Below are 19069 nucleotides of genomic sequence, written 5' to 3'. Positions count from 1 at the left end.
CCTTCAGCCCCCACGGGCTGTGGAGGTGGTGACGCCCCAACTGAGGTCAGAACCCGCCTGCATGACTGTGTGTGACGGACTCAGAGGGCAGGGGGCTTGGCTGTCCGGCGGGAGAAGACGCCTGTGCCCTGACGCGTGACAGGGCGGGACCAGGCGTGGCCACGGGTTCCCCCACGGGAGATAAGCAGCTGGGGTTGTGTGGGCTAGTGCAGTGGTCGGCAAACTCATCAGTCAACAGAGCCAAATATCAACAGGACAACGATGGAAATTTCTTTGGAGAGCCAAATTTTTTAAACTTAAACTTCTTCTAACGCCACTTCTTCAACATAGACTCGCCCAGGCCGTGGTATTTTGTGGAAGGGCCACACTCAAGGGGCCAGAGAGCCGCATGTGGCTCGTGAGCCACAGTTTGCCAACCACTGGGCTAGTGCATACTGGGCCCAGAGGGCGGCTCCCTGTGCGGGGACCTCCTGCTGCCGGAAGAGACTCGCATCCCTGGGGCGTTGTCTAGACCGGGGGCGGGGAACCTTTGTTCTGCGAGGGCCGTGTGGATGTTTATAGCATCACCCGCAGGTCACACAGAATTATCCACTTAACGACGAGCCTGCTCGGTCCGGTCGAACATTGCACCAGCTCACCACTGCTGCCTTGGCAGGGCCAGACCAAAGGATCCGTGGGCCTTACACGGCCCGCGGGCCGGGCGTCCCCACCCTGTGGCGTAGACACTGGGACGCAGGGAGGTGTCGGAGGGCCACGTCAGCAGAGTCGAAGGGTGTCGGGTGGAGGAGCAGACACCGGGGAGCACGGGGTCTTCTTCCCGAGGCCCCAGTGCCAAGGGCCGGGGGGTGTGCCCGGGCCTGTCTCAGAGGCCTCCCCTCTCTCCCCTCCCGTCCCCCCCTCCCGCACAGGCACGGGCGCTTCAAGCGATCCAACAGCGTGACGGCGGCCGTGCAGGCGGACCTGGAGCTGGAGGGCTTCCCGGGGCAGGTGACCATGGAGGACAAGGGCCTGCAGTTCGGCAACTCCTTCCAGCGGCACTCGGAGCCCAGCACGCCCACGCAGTACGGGGCCTTGCGGACGGTGCGCACGCAGGGCCTCTTCAGCTACCGGGAGGACTACCGGGCGCCCGTGGACACGGCGCCCCTGCCCCCGCCCGAGCCCTGGCTGGAGCCGGCCCTGGACTCGGCCGAGAGCGGGCGGGTGTCGCCCTGCCGCAGGGACGGCTCCTGGTTCCTGAAGCTGCTGCACACGGAGACGCAGAGGATGGAGGGCTGGTGCAAGGAGATGGAGCGGGAGGCCGAGGACAACGACCTGGCCGAGGAAAGTAAGCGCTCGGGCGGCGGGCTGACCCCTGCGGGTGGGCCCCTCCTCGGGCAGCCGGGCCAGGACGGGAGGGGCGTGCCCCCGACGTGTGTAATTAGGGGTAACCGGACTCCCTGCGTCGCCCACCAGTCCCCGGGAAGCGGCTGGTCGGTGGACAGGGAAGTGTGGCTGAAACATCGAAGGCCCAAGTCCTGCGTGGTCAGGTGCCACGGCCGGTGGGGCGTCCTCGGTCCCACAGCCACGGGCCAGCCCCCGAGTCGGGGCAGCAGCTGGGCCTGGGGCCTCCCCACTGTTCTCTGGTTCGTGGCTGTCCCGGGTTGATAAGAAATAGCTCTGGCCCTAACTGGTGTGGCTCAGTGGATAGAGCGTCGGCCTGCGGACTGAAGGGTCCCAGGTTCGATTCCGGTCAAGGGCATGTACCTTGGTTGCGGGCACATCCCCAGTGGGAGGTGTGCAGGAGGCAGCTGATCGATGTTTCTCTCTCATCCATGTTTCTAACTCTCTATCCCTCTCCCTTCCTCTCTGTGAAATATCAATAAAATATTTTTTAAAAAAATAGCTCTGGCTTCATGCCAAGCGAAGTCAGAGCTGAGCCTGGCCAGGTTGGCTCAGGGGCCAGAGCATCCGGGTTCGACTCTGGTCAAGGGCACGTACCTCAGCTGTAGGTTCGATCCCCGCCCCAGTCAGGGCGCACGCGGGAGGCAACCAGTCGATGTGTCTCTCTCACATCGATGTTTCTCTCTGTCTTTTCCCTTCCCTCCCCCGCTCCCCAAAAACACCCGGGGGGGATGCGCTGGGTGAGGACTAACAAGTGAGTGAGTGAGTGAGCTGCAGCGGCCTGGGTACGGGCGGGAAGTGAGTTCCCGCTGCTGCACGGCTGTGTCCCCTGAACGAGACGTGTAACGCCGTCCCTGAGCCTCCGGGATCTTCCGGACCCTGGTGTTAAGCAGCCGTGGGCAAACTACGGCCCGCGGGCCGGATCCGGCTGTTCTATCCGGTTTTCTTGCTCTCCCCTCCGCTCCTTGACTTTGAATTTATATTAGTTCACACAAACACTCCATCCATGCTTTTGTTCCGGCCCTCCGGTCCAGTTTAAGAACCCATGGTGGCCCTCGAGGCAAAAAGTTTGCCCACCCCTGGGTTAACGTAAACCGCCCACAGAGACACACCGAGTGCGTGGCACGAGGCAGTCACCGGCGGGGACCGTGGGTCGGCATGGGGACAGGAAGTGGCCACGGTAACCTGGACGGCGTCGGCCAGGGCAGAGTTGTTCACAGCGAGTGGGGGATCCTACGAGCAGTGAGACGGGGAAGGGCACCATCCCCGGCTACTCACGCCTCCTAAAGCGTCGCCCCCTGCACCCCCGCGTGCCCTCCTGCCCTCGGCGAGGGCTGGCGTGGCCTGTGTCCTCGAGTGCAGACGCCTGCTGAATAATTTCCAGGGTGCATGGGTCTCCTCACTGCTAGTCCGTAACTAAGCGGGGTTGTGTGGCCATTACGTTGGACACCAGGGACAGAGGAGAGACTGCTTGCTAGCTTTGCTAGCTTTGGGGATTTTCATAATTTCTTTTTTTTTTTTTTAAAGAATGATTTTTTTAGCCAAAACCGGTTTGGCTCAGTGGCTAGAGCAGGGGTGGGCAAACTTTTTGACTCGAGGGCCACCATGGGTTCTTAAACTGGACCGGAGGGCCGGAACAAAAGCATGGATGGAGTGTTTGTGTGAACTAATATAAATTCAAAGTAAAGGAGCGGAGGGGAGAGCAAGAGAACCGGATAGAACAGCCGGATCTGGCCCTCGGGCCGTAGTTTGCCCAAGGCTGGGATAGAGCATCAGCCTGCGGACTGAAGGGTCCCGGGTTCGATTCCGGTCAAGGGCATGTACCTTGGTTGTGGGCACATCCCCAGTAGGGGGCGTGCAGGAGGCGGCTGATCGATGTTTCTAATTCTCTATCCCTCTCCCTTCCTCTCTGTAAAAAATCAATAAAATATATTTTAAATAAATAAATACATAATGATTTTTTAAAAAATATGTTTTTACTCATTTCAGCAAGGAAGGGAGAGGGAGAGAGAGAGAGAAACATCCATGATGAGAGAGAATCCTGGATGGGCTGCCTCCTGCACGCCCCGCACTGGGGATCGAGCCTGCAACCCACGCATGTGCCCTGACCGGGAATCCAACCGTGACCTCCTGCCTCATAGGTCGACGCTCATCCCCTGAGCCACGCCCACCGGGCAGGGCTTCCTGAATTTCTGAAGTTGCCCCACTCTCTTGAGCTCCTCGTATTAGGTCATCAAGCTCCGATATTTCCCTAGCAGTCGTTAAGAGGTAGGAGAACCTTGGATTCTCGTCTTCATTTTAAGAACAGATGCACGATTCTCGGTCATGGGACTTTTAGAAAGTAAAGCTGACGAGAAATGTCTGTGAAACCGAACTCGAGGCCTGGCTATTGAAATCCGCATTCCACGGGACAGCTTTTTCCCAGACTCAGTTTTATAATCAGGGCTCCCTGGGCTAATGCGTGCCTTTAGGCTCACTCGTCCTCTGTGGTTAATGGACGGCGGTGCCCGGACGAATGCCGGCGCGAGGGGCGGCACGGCGCCGCAGGCTCCGGTGTGCGTGCAGAGGCGGGTCCGCTACCGGGCAAACGTCACTACACAAGTGTACGGGGACTTTCGTGTTAATTATGTTAAACCAAGCGGGTAAAGGACATAAAGTCCGCCCCAGATAGAACGTTTCCTGGTATAAAAGCATTTGTTCCAAAGCTACAGTGATCTTTTTGTTGTTAATCCCCATAGGAGGGTATTTTTTCCCATTGCTTCTCAGGGGGAGAGAGAGAGAGAGAGAGAGAGAGAGAGAGAGAGAGAGAGAGAGAGAGAGACATCGAAGCGAGCAAGACTGGTTGCCTCCCGCACTCACCCTGACAAAAGGCGGGGAGCAAACCCACAACCCAGGTATGTGCCCTTGACCAGGAATCGAACCCATGACCCTTGGGTGCTCGGGCCGACGCTGTAACCCCTGAGCCACGCTGTCCAGGGCAAAGCCATGGATCTTATTTGAGGTCCATGAAGGGAGAGTTCCCCCAAGGAGCTCCACGCCCAAAACAACTCTGCCCCAAGGAGTGAATGACCTCAGTGACCTCAGACTCCAGAGCTGAGGGCTGCAGTGATGTTGTCGCCATGGGGCTCACTGGTCACACTCAGAGGGGCTGGGGTCTCTACCCCCTTGTGGAGTAGCATGACCTCTGGGTGAGGGCGGGGCCATCTCTGCATGGGGGCGTGGCCAGCTCTGTGGGGATGGGGCCAGCTCTGCATGGGGGCGTGGCCAGCTCTGTGGGGGGGTGGCCAGCTCTGTGTGGGCAGGGCCATCTTTGTGGGGGGCAGGGCAGCTCTGCATGGGAGTGGGGCCAGCTCTGTGGAGGCGGGGCAGCTCTGTGTGGGGGCGTGGCCAGCTCTGTGTGGGGCGTGGCCAGCTCCGCATGGGGGCGTGGCCAGCTCCGTGTGGGGGCGTGGCCAGCTCAGTGTGGGGGCATGGCCAGCTCTGTGGAGGCGGGGCAGCTCTGCGTGGGGCGTGGCCAGCTCCGTGTGGGGCATGGCCAGCTCTGAATGGGGGCGTGGCCAGCTCTATGGGGGGCAGGGCCCGCTCGTAGGCTGTCCTTGGCCATCGGGAGAGTGGAGGACACGCAGCTGACTGTGTGGGCCGCGTGCTGAGTGTGGGGTGCGAGCAGGGCTGGGCCGCGTCGGGGACCGTAGGTTGGCACGTGGACAGGAAGTTTGCCCGGCGTCCCAGAGCAGCAGAGAAGGCAACAGTGACGATGGATCGAGCTGGTCAGGGCCGTGTGCACAGTGGCCACTGCAGCCTGGGGGTCCACCACCGCCTCCTGCTCCTGACGGGGACGCACCTCTTCCCAGCGCCGTGGGGAGGCCGGAGCATGAACACCTGGGTGCGCTTCAGCTCGAGTCTCAGAGGAGATTCGGGAGGCAGGGCCCCCCCACCTGCTCTGTGATGTCCGGCACCCAGGAATCCCCGAGCAGACGGGTCATAAAGATTCAAACGCTCACGTCACACCCCCTGCAGAGTCCACAAAACCCACTTCACATGGAGAGGAAGGGCGTGTGAATGTCCGGAAACCTCACTTTTACTCCTCCCCGGAGGCTGTTTTTCCCTTGGTTTTTAGGGAGAGAGGGAGGGAGAGGGAGAGACAGAGAGAAGCATCGATGTGAGAGAAACACACCGATTGGTTGCCTCCTGCACTCGCCCGACCAGGGCCCTGGCCCGGGAGGAGCCTGCAGCTGAGGTACGTGCCCTTGGCTGGAATCAAACCCGGGACCCTTGAGTCCACAGGCCGATGCTCTACCCATTGAGCCACGCCGGCTATGGCGTCAGGGCGCATCGAGACAGAAGTGGGGATGGTGGGAGCCGCGTGAGAAGTAACCTGAAGGAGCCAGCCGGCCAGCACTTCGGACACGTCCCAGGCCAGACTGGACCCGGTCCTGCACGTTTGCATCTAACGAGCGTCCGGGCTCGTCCGCAGCTCGAAAGGGAACCGTCTCCGCTTTGCCGACAGCATCGGGGAAGCATCGTGGGAAGAATCGATAGAATTCTCACTGCAAACTCTCGGCGATTACAGAGCCGGGGACATCGGTTCAGAGAGTCGTTCCCGCCGTGCGCTGCCCGGCCTGGCCACCCTCATGGAGGCCATCACGTCCCCAGCAGCCTCGGCTGCTCCCCATGACTGCTGCACCCCACTGATACCGCTCCAATGCCGTCGGCTGCTCCCCATGACCACTGCACCCCACGGATACCGCTCCAATGCCGTCAGCTGCTCCCCATGACCACTGCACCCCACGGATACCGCTCCAATGCCGTCGGCTGCTCCCCATGACCACTGCACCCCACTGATACCGCTCCAATGCCGTCGGCTGCTCCCCATGACCACTGCACCCCACTGATACCGCTCCAATGCCGCCGGCTGCTCCCCATGACCACTGCACCCCACTGATACCGCTCCAATGCCGTTGGCTGCTCCCCATGACCACTGCACCCCACTGATACCGCTCCAATGCCGTCGGCTGCTCCCCATGACCACTGCACCCCACTGATACCGCTCCAATGCCATCGGCTGCTCCCCATGACCACTGCACCCCACTGATACCGCTCCAATGCCGCCGGCTGCTCCCCATGACCACTGCACCCCCTGACACAGCTCCAATGCCGTCGGCTGCTCCCCATGACCACTGCACCCCACTGATACCGCTCCAATGCCATCGGCTGCTCCCCATGACCACTGCACCCCCTGACACAGCTCCAATGCCGTCGGCTGCTCCCCATGACCACTGCACCCCCTGACACAGCTCCAATGCCGTCGGCTGCTCCCCATGACCACTGCACCCCACTGATACCGCTCCAATGCCGCCGGCTGCTCCCCATGACCACTGCACCCCACTGATACTGCTCCAATGCCGTCGGCTGCTCCCCATGACCACTGCACCCCACTGATACCGCTCCAATGCCGTCAGCTGCTCCCCATGACCACTGCACCCCACTGATACTGCTCCAATGCCGTCGGCTGCTCCCCATGACCACTGCACCCCACTGATACCGCTCCAATGCCGTCAGCTGCTCCCCATGACCACTGCACCCCACTGATACCGCTCCAATGCCGTCAGCTGCTCCCCATGACCACTGCACCCCACTGATACCGCTCCAATGCCGTCGGCTGCTCCCCATGACCACTGCACCCCCTGACACAGCTCCAATGCCGCCGGCTGCTCCCCATGACCACTGCACCCCCTGACACAGCTCCAATGCCGTCGGCTGCTCCCCATGACCACTGCACCCCCAGACACAGCTCCAATGCCGTCGGCTGCTCCCCATGACCACTGCACCCCCAGACACAGCTCCAATGCCGTCGGCTGCTCCCCATGACCACTGCACCCCACTGATACCGCTCCAATGCCGTCAGCTGCTCCCCATGACCACTGCACCCCACTGATACCGCTCCAATGCCACTGACTGCTCCCCATGACCACTGCACCCCCTGACACAGCTCCAATGCCGCCGGCTGCTCCCCATGACCACTGCACCCCACTGATACTGCTCCAATGCCACTGACTGCTCCCCATGACCACTGCACCCCACTGATACTGCTCCAATGCCACTGACTGCTCCCCATGACCACTGCACCCCACTGATACCGCTCCAATGCCGTCAGCTGCTCCCCATGACCACTGCACCCCACGGATACCGCTCCAATGCCGTCAGCTGCTCCCCATGACCACTGCACCCCACTGATACTGCTCTAATGCCGTCGGCTGCTCCCCATGACCACTGCACCCCACTGATACCGCTCCAATGCCGTCAGCTGCTCCCCATGACCACTGCACCCCACTGATACTGCTCTAATGCCGTCAGCTGCTCCCCATGACCACTGCACCCCACTGATACCGCTCCAATGCCGTCAGCTGCTCCCCATGACCACCGCACCCCACTGATACTGCTCCAATGCCGTCGGCTGCTCCCCATGACCACTGCACCCCACTGATACTGCTCTAATGCCGTCGGCTGCTCCCCATGACCACTGCACTGCACCCCACTGATACCGCTCCAATGCCGTCGGCTGCTCCCCATGACCACTGCACCCCCTGACACAGCTCCAATGCCGCCGGCTGCTCCCCATGACCACTGCACCCCACTGATACCGCTCCAATGCCGTCGGCTGCTCCCCATGACCACTGCACCCTACTGATACCGCTCCAATGCCGCCGGCTGCTCCCCATGACCACTGCACCCCACTGATACCGCTCCAATGCCGCCGGCTGCTCCCCATGACCACTGCACCCCACTGATACCGCTCCAATGCCGTCGGCTGCTCCCCATGACCACTGCACCCCACTGATATCGCTCCAATGCCGTCGGCTGCTCCCCATGACCACTGCACCCCACTGATACCGCTCCAATGCCGTCGGCTGCTCCCCATGACCACTGCACCCCACTGATACCGCTCCAATGCCGTCGGCTGCTCCCCATGACCACTGCACCCCACTGATATCGCTCCAATGCCGTCGGCTGCTCCCCATGACCACTGCACCCCCTGACACAGCTCCAATGCCGCCGGCTGCTCCCCATGACCACTGCACCCCACTGACACAGCTCCAATGCCGTCGGCTGCTCCCCATGACCACTGCACCCCACTGATACCGCTCCAATGCCGTCGGCTGCTCCCCATGACCACTGCACCCCACTGATACCGCTCCAATGCCGTCGGCTGCTCCCCATGACCACTGCACCCCACTGATACCGCTCCAATGCCGCCGGCTGCTCCCCATGACCACTGCACCCCCTGACACAGCTCCAATGCCGCCGGCTGCTCCCCATGACCACTGCACCCCACTGATACCGCTCCAATGCCGTCGGCTGCTCCCCATGACCACTGCACCCCCTGACACAGCTCCAATGCCGCCGGCTGCTCCCCATGACCACTGCACCCCACTGATACCGCTCCAATGCCACTGACTGTTCCCCATGACCACTGCACCCCCTGACGCAGCTCCAATGCCATCGGCTGCTCCCCATGACCACTGCACCCCACTGATACTGCTCCAATGCCGCCGGCTGCTCCCCATGACCACTGCACCCCCTGACGCAGCTCCGACGCCTCCCGGCCGCCCGCCCGTGTGGAGCTGGTGACGATGCGGGGAAGCGCTGTGCGGGAATCCCTCTGTGCGGGAACCCCTCTGCGGAGTCACCCTTTGAGGAGGATGTGACTATCAGGGATGGAAACGTCCAGTTGTATAAAAGTGACCGACTTTCTGGCTGCCGCTGAGGAAGCCGGCCTCGATAGGGGGTGCGCTGGCTTGCGGCTTCTCTCTGTTCCTGCAGCAACAACGGGATGAAAGCAGGTCGCTCTCTGTGTCCTCAGCAGCCGGGCAGGCGGTAGGGGTTGACGGGGGAAGTCAGTCCTCTTACGCCACAGCTCGTCCCCGCACTGGCCTGGGAGACCAGAACGGCACCGGCTGTTCCGTCGGGGGTCAAAGTGTGCACCAAGCCCGGCCGGCGCGGCTCAGTGGTTACACATCGACCTATGAACCAGGAGGCCGATTCCCAGTCAGGGCACGTGCCCGGGTTGCAGGACGCAGCCCCTCCCAGGATCCCTGCAGCCCCCCGCTCCTGCCTGCACCTGCATGCTGACCGATGGACCAGGCACCTCCCTCACCCCCATCCAGGCCCGGCTCTGCTTCCTTCCCTATGCACCGCCCACGGCTGCCGGGGCGCCCACAGCCCACAGATGGCACAGGGCGGTGGGCAGGCGATCTGTGCCCCGTTCCTGATGAGGGCACTGGTGAGCCCTGGAAGGTAGCGTGTTGCGGTAACTGGTGACTTGCCGGCCCCCAAAGTGTGTTCGCTGTCGGGGGGACTGCACCGTGGGAAAAGCCGAGAGCTGGCGTGGCCTCCGTGGCACGATCCCCCCGCGTGACCTTCCTCGTGGCTCCGTCTCCGCGGACGAGCTGGACCTCACAGCCTTGCTCTGACCTACCTCCCCGTAGCTCATGGAGGCGATTTAGTCACACGGGTGGAGATAACAGATATGGAGCGGCTTCCTCCCGATTAGCATCCTCACGGCGAGCTCGCGGGCGGCCCGGAGGCCGGGAAGGAAGCCTCTTCCGGCCCCGAGCACGGCCTCCGGGCGGGGATAAGGAAGGCTTCCTGCGTACACTCCCCTTTTACATACGTATGGATGTCACATCCCATAGTTACTGGTTCCAGAGAGGAAGGGAGAGGGAGAGAGAGAAACACCACTGATGGGAGAGAACCAGGGATCGGCTGCCTCCAGCACGCCCCGCACTGGGGACTGAGCCGCAGCCCGGGAACGTGCCCTGAGCGGGAATCGAACCCAGGCCCCTTCAGGCCCCAGTCCGACGCGCTGTCCCCTGAGCACCCTAGCCAGGCCGCTCCACCTTCGTACACCAAGCTCCTCCCAGCGCTGACGCACGGTGTCGGGACGGTTGCCACGCGGTCGCCTGTGAGTCTCCCTGGCGCGTTGGGAATGAAAAGCATCCAGCGGGCGGACGGCCTCCGGGCGGTAAAGGCGGCGTTTTCACCGCCGAGGCGGAGGGGCGCCTCTCCCTGGGTTCCCCTCTGGCTTTGTGTCCCGGTCGCGGCTTCTCAGCGCTGTCTGTGTTTGTGCCCCGCAGTCCTCGGCAAGATCCGGAGTGCCGTCGGCAGCGCCCAGCTCCTGATGTCCCAGAAGTTCCAGCAGTTTTACTGGCTCTGCCAACAGAACCTGGTGAGTGGGCCGCCCCGCCCCGCCCGCCCCGCCCCGCCCCACCCCGCCGGCGCTGGGCTGCTGCTCCTTCTTCCCACGCTCCCGGGTCTGGCTGGTTAGAGACGCCGTCACTTCGCAGACTGAGTGAAGACAGGGCACGGCCCAGCTTCGGAGGGTTTCGTGGGCACCCCAGGCCCAGAGGCCGCGAGACTGGGCGAGGGTGGGGTAGGGGCGGGGCCTGCAGGAGACAGGTGCGCCTGGTGGGTGTGAGGTGGGGGGCCTTTGCCCCTGGCTGTCCCCCGGGGCCTGGGGAAGGAGAGGAGGCCTGGACTGCTGCTACGGAGACTGTCACAGGCACAGACAAGGATAGGAGGTGGCTTCAGTGAAAACACACAACCACATGTAAAGAGACTAAGGAGAGATTTTAGAAATAATTTGGGCTTTATATTTCACTAGAGGCCCGATGCACGAAATTCATGCAAGAACAGGCCTTCCTTCCCCTGGCTGCCGGCACCGGCTTCCCTCTAGCACCCGGGACCCGGGCTTCCCTCGCATCCCCGGCTTCGTCCGGAAGGTTGTCCGGAAGGACGTCTGGTCTAATAAGTATATTAAGCTTTTATTATTATAGTCAGGAGTGAAATGAATATAGCATTGAACTTGATAATTAATATGGTTGGCACTAAACTTTGTTCTGATCTTCCTGAAAATCAGAAGGAAAGGAAAGCCATATATTTATATATAATGTCCCCCAAACCGTATACACACACTATGAATAATTGTACAGGCAGTGTTCGTTAAAATATACGTCAGCGTGGCCAGTGTGGCACAGTGGTTGGGTATTGACCTATGAGCCAGGAGGTCACGGTTGGATTCCCGGTCGGGGCACATGCCCAGGTTTCGGGCTTGATCCCCAGTAGGGGGCGTGCAGGAGGCAGCTGATCAATGATTCTCTCTCATCGTTGATGTTTCTATCTCTCTCTGCCTCGCCCTTCCTCTCTGAAATCAATAATAATGTATTTTAAAAAAAATAAAATAATGTACATTTCATTTTCAAAATTGAGCTATCAGCTGTTAAGGTGTGTATACATTTTTTGGGGACACGCTGTATATGCATATTAATATACTAGAGGCCCGGTGCATGAGATTCGTGCACTGGGGGCGGGGGGGGGCATTAGCCCGGCCTGCACCTTCTCGCAGTCCGGGACCCCTCAGGGGATGTCTGCCTGCCAGCTTAGGCCCGATCCCTAAGCCCCCTAAGCTGGCAGGCAGACATCCCTCTCGCAGTCCGGGACCCCTTCTCCTTATTGCCCGCCTGCAGCGGAGACGGGAGAGGCTCCCATCACCATCACTGGGCTAGCCAGCCGTCTGGCTGAGCGGCACTCCCCCTGTGGGAGCAGCTCCTGCACTGAGCGTCTGCCTCCTGGTGGTCAGTGCGCATCATAGCGACCAGTCGTTCTGCCCTTCGGTCCATTGGCATATTACACTTTTATTATATAGGATTATTATAATAACGGGTCGATATACATATTACGCTTTTAATATATAGGATTATGTTTATGTATACTTAGTTATATACATATTTATATATGCTTACTTCCATGTAAATATTCCTATGTCTAAACATGTTCCACATACACATATACATGCTTACACATCCATGTATAAGTGCATGCGAGTGGGTCTGGGCACCTGCGCACATTTCTTATCCGACTAAAGACGTGCTCGCTGAGTGCACCTGGAGGAATAACTGATGGGATTCACGTTAGTGTGTGGCCATCTCATGATCCAGACATTGATTTCGCGGACCAGACATTCCCATTAACATGCAAATCGCTCTCGGAGGCCTCCTGCCGCGAAGGAGGGGGGACGGTGGGGGGGGGGGGCGGGTGGTGTGATTGGTTTCGCTTGGTGCTTTAATTTGCAAGGAGACAGTGAATATACAGGGTGTTCTGAGACATCAAAGCGAGCAGAGCGCTGGAGTTGGCAATCCACCCCTTCTAATTGGGATCGTTTAAAGTATGTTTTCTCTAATATTTTCCAATTAACCCCGTGAGAGTTCACCGTGAAATGCCACCGTCTTGCTGTGACATGTGGTGGCGATGGAAAGACACGTGAAGCTGTGGGAGCGTGTACTCACCGTGTTAACAGGCGTGTTCTTGCCTCCCTGTCAGAGCTCCTCAGTCGCCCTTCGTAAAGGAGTGGCGTCGGTGAGAGAGCCGTGGGCCTGCCGCCCTGCCCCTGCGCGGGCGAGCCTGGGTCCCTCCCCGTCTCAGGGTAAACTGCTCTCGCTTAGAGAACGGTCATGCTTGCACCCGCCAGGGCGACTCACCCAGGGAGGCTCACCCTGCAGGCGACCCGTGGGCCACCCGTGTGCTCGGACCAGCAGCGCCAGGCCCGGCTCGCTTGGTGGAGACGGGAAGTGCCTCAGCCCTGAGGATCTGACTCTGCGTCTGGAGCTGCCACAGTCCTGGGTGTGTCCCCCCGGGCTGCCAGCCCCTCTCCGCACACTGGCACAGAGAGATGGGGGCGCCGGGCATGGGCATCCCCGTCGCAGGGACCTCCACCGTCGGAGCGAGCAGCCGTGGGGTCCTGCGTGGCTGCAGTGTCACGGGGACTCTCGGTGGGGTTGGCTTTGCGGGGGCAGGGGCCTGGCCTGGCCCCATGACGTCTATAAAAATCCGTAAGCAAACGGGGGACCCGAATGTGCACCTCCGGGGCCCCGGGCCTGGCTGTGCCGGTTTCCACACAGCCCCGCCTCTGCTCCGAGGGCCCAGAGGGACCGGCCTCGTCGGCCCAGAGCAGCGACGGGGAGGACGATGTCTGCCCTCGGGGGATGGGCACCGGGACCACCGCAGGCACCAGGACCGGAGCCCAGCCATGGATGCCGGGACTTGCCAGGCCTTCAGAAGAGGACCGCCCGCGCCCTGAAGTCAGAGGGGGACACAGCAAGCTCCCGGGGACTCCGGTGAGGACCGAGCGTGTCCGAGGCCGTGAGCCTCCCTGGGCCCAGATGGCGGGGTCCGATGGCCGCACGGCCACCGCGGAGACGGCCAGGGCTGCTGTGTCGGTCGGTGTGCGGCGGAGGCTGAGCGGACACACAGCAGTGAGGGCCCCGGTGCCCAGCTGCTGCCTGCAGCCTGTGGTCAGGGCTTCGAAGGGCGCAGGCGCCCCCTGGTGGTTCAGGACAAGAACCGCCTCACACAGAACACAAGACACACTGGCCTCGCAGGAGGGCGGGGAGGGCGGCGGGCAGGCCGCTCGGCAGCTGCCATCTGGCTGCTTTCTTTCCACAGAAAGGGGCTGGGGCCAAAGTGGTCATTTTTGACCGTGGCCAGTGCTGCTCAGTAGTTGAAGCATCGGCCCACGCACCAAGGAGGCACGGGTTCGATTCCCAGTCAAGGGCACGTACTTGAGTGGTGGGCTCACTCCCCACCCTCAGTCGGGGCACATGCAAGAGGCAACCTGTCCATGTCTCTCACATCAGTGTTTCTCTCCCTCCCTCCCGTCTACTCTCCCTGAAAAGCAATAGAAAAATAGCCTCAGGTGAGGATTAACAACAAAAAAAGGTGAGCAACCCTGGCCGGTGTGGCTCAGTGGATAGAGCGTCGGCCTGCGGACTGAAGGGTCCCAGGTTCAATTCTGGTCAGAGCACATGCCCGGGTTGCGGGTTCGATCCCCAGTGGGGGTTGTGCAGGAGGCAGCTGATCAATGATTCACTCTCTTCGATGTTTCTCTCTCTCTCCCTCTCCCTTCCTCTCTGAAATCAATAAAAATATATATATTTTTTAAAAGTGATCAGGTTTTTTTTTACCTGGCCAGTGTGGCTGAGTGGTTGGGCACCGACCTATGAACCAGGAGGTCAGGGTTCAATTCCCGGTGAGGGCACATGCCTGGGTTGTGGGCTCGATCCCTTGTAGGGGCCGTGCAGGAGGCAACTGATTAGCGATTCTCTCATCATGGATGCTTCTCTCTCTCTCCCTTTCTCTCTCTAAAAAAAAAAAAAAAAAAAAAAAGTGATCACTTTGACGCGGATATAGACCGAATGTCCCCAAACTCACGCGTCGGAATCCTGACCCCCGTGGGATGGGGTCACGAGGCGGGGCTTTGAGGGTCATCAGGTCGTGAGGGTGGAGCCCAGGGACAGGATCAGTGTCTCCTTTAAATGGACCCCAGAGCTGCCTCCCCTCCCCCGTGTGAGGCCGGGAACCGGGAAGAGAGGCTCATGGGACGAGACGCCGCCAGCACCTTGCCCCCGGGCTCGGCCTCCAGGGAGAATCCACATCCGTGGGTCTGTGGTCCGTGATCCTGGTCCTGCTGTGTCTGTCCCAGCCGCCCACACAGACCAAGAGCCGGGTTAAGGCAGCTTAACCCGAACCGAACCGAAGGTCCTTTGTGCTTCAGGCGGCGATGAAGAGGAGGCTGAGGACCGCACGGTTAAAGCCAGTTCAGACAAATATTCACCCACAGGAAGTCCTGGCTGTGTAAGGAGAGGGGCCCTCGCCGAATCGGAACCATGTGCGAATCGCCCGAACCCTTCGCCGGGGGTTGCTAACTCAGACGCCTCCAGGCTGGCCACGTGCAGGAGGAAGCCGCCTGGGCCCTGGGGCTGAGGGGCGGGAGGCAGCGGTGGCGCCGGCCAGGGGCCAGGGCTGTGGGGCGGGAGCGGCCAGGCGGCCAGCCCTCTGGGGAGGGAAGGGCCGGCTTTAACGCAGACGACAGACAGCTCCCCGCCCACCCGCCCGCCCGTCCAGCAGGCCTGGGAGAGGAAGCAGCACGGGGCCCCACCGGCCCTCCGGCAGGGGATCTAGCCGCTGGCCCTCTCTGCAGAGGAGCAAATGGCACATTTGTCAGGTGTCGCTGCCTGGGAGTCAGAGCTGGGAGGCGGGGCTGGCCCGTCACGCCGCAGCGCAGACCGTGTGGTCCTGTGCAGGCACCGGGCTCCCGACCCGGCCCGGCCCGGCCCTGATGCTTCTAGGACGTGTGGAGCCGGGAGCGCTCGTCCGTTCGCCACTTTTCCGGGGCCCCAGGGACATGTTCAGGATGAGATGGGGACCAGTGCAGTATCTGCACCAGGCATCCTCACACGACGGCCCGCGGGCCACATGCGGCCCGCCGAGGACATGGATCTGGCCCGCCGGGGGCCGCTGCCTGTCCTGCTGAGCAGCCGACGCGTCCGGGCCCGCAGTGCGCATAGGAATTTGTTCATAGTTTTTTTTTTAAACTATAGTCCGGCCCTCCCACGGTCTGAGGGACAGTGAACTGGCCCCCTGTTTTAAAAGTCTGAGGACCCTGCTCTGCACATTCTTAATAGACTTCATTTTTAGAGCAGTTTTAGGTTCTGAGCGCAATGGAGGGGAAGGCACAGAGATTTCCCACCTACAGTCACTCCCACCTGCACGGCCCCACCACCCCTCCCTCCAGGGGGGACACCTGTCACCACGGAGGAGCCTGCACGGACACCCCATCGTCATGCAGAGTTCGCCGTGGGCGTCAGGGTCGCTCTGTGCTGTGCCCCCTGGGGGCTGGGACAGACGTGTGATGACGTGTGTCCATCACCTCAGTGTCACACAGAGCAGTTGCCCTGCCCCACACCCTCTGAGCTCCCCCTTCCCCCTGCCCATCCCCACGGCAGCCCCTGTCCCGTCCCTGACCCGTCCCTGTCCCCGTAGTTCCGCCTTTTCCAGGAGGTCACAGAGCTGGCGTCACACCATGTGTATGTAGCCTTTCCATAATTTCTTTGAGAAATGCAAAGAAACAGAGAGTTTAGGAAACGTACGTTATCACGGGCGGGAGGGAGTGGCGAAAGGAAAGACGGGATGCAGTTGTGAGCTGTGTGAGCGGGACACACAAGACGAAGGCTGAGGTCAAAGGCCTTGAAGAGACGCGGGGCACGGAGGGACGGTCCCGGGCCCACACTGTGGGGGCCTGAGCATTCCCACCCGGGAGCAGGGAAGAGCGGCCGGTCCTCGCCCCGAAGCGGGCTGGCCCTGGCCTTCCTCTCCGCCTGATGTCGGGACCGGCAGGGGCCCCCGAGCTGGTGCGACCGGGTGCTCTGCCGTCTGGGGGAGGGAGCGGTTATGACGTCGGAGTTGCAAGTGCCGCCGAGCAGGCGGGCGGCTCTGCTGAGTCAGCACCGACAGCCCGCGTGTGAGTGGACCCGTAGGGACTTTGTCAACCAGCAGCCACTGTCAGCAGGAGGGGGAGCTCGGGGCAGAGCGTTAGACTGCAGCTCAAGAGGTCCCCGCTTCGAACCTGGGTGCCCCCTGCGCGAGCCTTTTCCTGTTTTAAACGGTCCACAAACACGTGTGCAAACCGGGCCCCGGTGAATATTTGCATCCGAATTGGCATTTGGCTTCTCCCTAATCCGCTCCCGGAGAGGCCCCCAGCCCCCTGCCAGCTCCCGCTGTCCCGGCTCTAATCCCGCTGTGTGTCCCCAGGACCCCAGCGCCATGCCCAGGCCCACCTCCCAGGACCTGGCGGGCTACTGGGACATGCTGCAGCTCTCGGTGGAGGACGTCAGCATGAAGTTCGATGAGCTGCAGCAGCTGAAGCTCGGCGACTGGAAGCTGACGGCGTCTCCGGAGCGCAAGGTGAGTGAGCGCGGCCCCGCGCGGCCCCGCAGCTCCCTGGCCAGCGCAGAAGCGGCTGCCCACGCACGGCGTCGCACCGGGTGTTTGGTCATGCAGGATCAAGGGTGTGCACGCGTGTGCGCGTGTGTGTGCATATGTGTGTCTGCGTGTGCACACGTGTACATATACGCTGGGATGCAGTTCCAATCATTGACCGTATGTAGTGGCAGCCGCTCCTGCCAAATCTCTTGGTCGGGAACAGTTCAGAGAAGACGCTACCAGCTGTGGGCAAACTACGGCCCGTGGGCCGGATCCGGCCCGTTTGGCTGTTCTATCCGGCCCTCGGAGCCGAAAGAGCGGAGGGTTCTCTTGCTCTCCCCTCCGCTCCTTTACTTTGAATTTATATTAGTTCACACAAACACTCCATCCATGCTTTTGTTCCGGCCCTCCGGTCCAGTTTAAGAACCCATGGTGGCCCTCGAGTCAGAAAGTCTGCCCACCCCTGTGCTAACCAAAACTCCCACGTCCATGTCGCCCGTTCCCTGCCCGGGTCTGTCCCCTGAGTCATTTTCCTCCAGCGTCCCTCGGGTCATGCTAAGAGGGCTTCCCACAGGCTGCAAGGCCGTCTCCGCCGCAGGTAAACCTCCTGGTGGCACAGACCTTTGAACCTGAGTGGCAGCTGGGTGATAGAAACTTCCCGGCAGCTGGCAGCGTGGCCCTGAGAGCGGGCGGCATTTCCCGTTACATCTGAGCCCTGGAGGGTGTTTCTCCCCGAAGATACCGTCTGTCGTGGGGCTCACAAGTGGGCGTGACTTAGCAACAAGTACATGGGTTCCCTGGCACATTTCAGAGAAGTTCTGAATAAGCATAATCTGATTTTTCTAGATCTGGACCAACATTATTCAAATGCAATGACAGGGAAAATCAGTGCAGCAGACACGGGGCAGTGGTGATTAATGCAGAGCTGGGGTGCAGAGCTGGGGGTGCAGAGCTGGGGGCGCAGAACTGGGGGTGCAGAGCTGGGGTACAGAGCTGGGGTACAGAGCTGGAGTGCAGAGCTGGGGGGTGCAGAGCTGGGGTACACAGCTGGGTGCAGAGCTGGGGTACACAGCTGGGGTGCAGAACTGGGGTGCAAAGCTGGGGGGCAGAACTGGGGGTGCAGAGCTGGGGTGCAGAGTTGGAGGCAGAGCTAGAGTGCAGAGCTTGGGAGCATAGCTGGGGTACAGAGCTGAGGGAGCAGAACTGGGGGGTGTAGAGCTGGGGTGCAGAGCTGGGATACAGAGCTGGAGTGCAGAGCTGGGGTGCAGAGCTGGTGTGCAGAGCTGGGGGGGTGCAGAGCTGGGAGCAGAGCTGGAGTGCAGAGCCGGGGTTGCACAGCTGGGGAGCATAGCTGGGGTACAGAACTGGGGTACACAGCTGGGTGCAGAGCTGGGGTACACAGCTGGGGTGCAGAGCTGGGGAGCAGAGCTGGGGGCATAGCTGGAATGCAGAGCTGGGGTACATAGCTGGGGGACAGAGCTGAGGACAGAGCTGGGGTACAGAGCTAGGGTGCAGAACTGGGGTGCACAGCTGGGGGTGCACAGCCAGGTAATTAGAGTGAAAGCCACAGTCATCGCCGCCGGCTGCCCCAGGGGCCCTGCTGCCTCGTGGCCTCCAGGCTGGACACAGGCCCCACCAGAGACCGACAGGCTCCCTCTCCCCAGGGGACGGGGGTGCAGACGCACAGTTTGGACAGAAGCCACAAATGGACTCGCGCCCAGCGGCCCGGGGGCTAGTCCTGCCGTGACGGGGTCGGGGTCGTGTGTAAAGACTGAGGAAGGTGGTTCTGATAAAGCGCTCAGTGCAGATCCTGCGGAGCGGGGCTGAAGGCAGGCGGAGCCCTGCCCGGTTTTCCTTCCTGGGGGACTGACGGGAG

General features: G+C 61.2%; 1 protein-coding gene across 6 annotated transcripts in view; it reads left to right on the top strand.

The window, feature by feature from the left end:
• The window catches only part of DLGAP2 (DLG associated protein 2), a 282363-nt gene that overhangs the window by 259985 nt on the left and 3309 nt on the right, over positions 1-19069 (top strand). For all 6 annotated transcript variants that reach the window (XM_080659612.1, XM_080659611.1, XM_080659609.1 and 3 more), the window contains 3 exons: positions 909-1324; positions 10515-10606; positions 17023-17175. In XM_080659612.1, coding sequence (XP_080515738.1) covers positions 909-1324; positions 10515-10606; positions 17023-17175 — 661 coding nt within the window. The remainder of the gene's footprint in view (positions 1-908; positions 1325-10514; positions 10607-17022; positions 17176-19069) is intronic.

Source organism: Plecotus auritus (assembly GCF_963455305.1).
Source record: "Plecotus auritus genome assembly, chromosome: 3".
Taxonomy (NCBI): Eukaryota; Metazoa; Chordata; class Mammalia; order Chiroptera; family Vespertilionidae; genus Plecotus; species Plecotus auritus.
Note: the sequence above shows the minus strand (reverse complement) of the source record. Positions and strands in the feature narration are given on the sequence as shown.